We start from the raw sequence: 1,314 nt of genomic DNA, 5'->3' as shown, positions 1-1,314 counted from the left end.
AGACTCATAGTGATCCTCCTGTTTACAGCCTCCCAAGAGCTGGGATTACAGGCGCGCACTGCCACACCCAGTCTCCATTGCTGTCTCAGCTCACCCTGGGGGCAAGGCCAGCATGGCAGGCCCAGGAATTGAACTCCCAAACCCTGCGCCTGCTTGCAGACACTTTAATCCACTGAGCTATATGGCCGGCCCTTGGTCTTCTTATAAGTTACTAAAAATACAACTTCAGTAGCATTCACTAATATTCTATGTTCTTTACTTATTAAACGCCAGATGCTCAAACTAAATATTTTATTAATAAAATACAAATTTAATGCATATGTAAACATTCAAATGCCAGGAAAAAATTACAATGAAAATAATTTATTTTACCTTGAAAACTAAACTTTTACAATGCCATGTAATGTATACTTGTACATATTTAAGTTGATGTAGTGCTTTCTTTTTGTAGTTGAAACTGTCTCTGTTATAGATGTGTAGGGTCCACCTAAAGGAATCAAGAATTACCATTAATTTTATTTCTGATGTCCTTGTTCAACTATACTTCCAGCGTGATGCTAGAACCAAGGGTCTCATATAATGATGACAGAAAGTAAAAGAGTGATTTTTGTGAGAATTCACTGCCTCCTGAGTTCTTTCTCTTTCTTCCTTTCGTCTTTCCAGAGCCGAATTCGTAGAATGTGGAATGACACAGTAAGAAAACAGTCAGAGTCATCCTTTATTACTGGAGATATAAACAGTTCAGCATCACTCAACAGAGGTAATTAGAAATGGGTTTTCCTATTGATTATTGTTGTGATTATTTGTAGAAGTTCTTCAATGTCTCGCTTTATTTGCAAATTCTAAACTTTGTTCTATGTGGTAGGATTATTGAAAGGATGTAAAACTTGGTTTAATGAATAGTGAGTTTCATTATTTGTGCAGTTTTTTTTAAATCTTGAATTTTCAGGAAATATTTTCTGAAATGGAGTTAGAAAATCCTTTTTCTAGTCATCTATCAGTGCTGTCACGTGAGCTGTCAGGCCTCACTGGAAGCAGTGAAAATGGGCAATTATGTGTTCCAGAGTCAGCTCAGCATCACAGAGTCCCACGTTGTCCCAGGTAGAAAGCAAACCTGCAGCCTCTGTGGAAGTAAAAATACACATACTAATTACTGTGTATTTAAGGCAAACAGTGAACTTGGGGACAAATCATATTTAATCTTAGTGTCTAAAATATTGATCCAGATATTAGTAATGGATATTTAAAGATCTAGGAAGAAAAAACACTATTATGTGTACTGTACTATGATGTGTGTGTGTGTGTGTGTGTGTG

At 36.7% G+C, this 1,314-nt stretch overlaps 1 protein-coding gene across 1 annotated transcript in view; it reads left to right on the top strand.

Annotated features, from left to right (window-relative positions):
* The window catches only part of Adgrl3 (adhesion G protein-coupled receptor L3), a 384,605-nt gene that overhangs the window by 357,970 nt on the left and 25,321 nt on the right, over positions 1-1,314 (top strand). Inside the window, exon 18 of the mRNA XM_023703486.1 lies at positions 664-760. Coding sequence (XP_023559254.1) covers positions 664-760 — 97 coding nt within the window. The remainder of the gene's footprint in view (positions 1-663; positions 761-1,314) is intronic.

The sequence above is a fragment of the Octodon degus genome, unplaced genomic scaffold, assembly GCF_000260255.1.
Source record: "Octodon degus isolate 3935 unplaced genomic scaffold, OctDeg1.0 scaffold00172, whole genome shotgun sequence".
Lineage (NCBI taxonomy): Eukaryota > Metazoa > Chordata > Mammalia > Rodentia > Octodontidae > Octodon > Octodon degus.
Note: the sequence above shows the minus strand (reverse complement) of the source record. Positions and strands in the feature narration are given on the sequence as shown.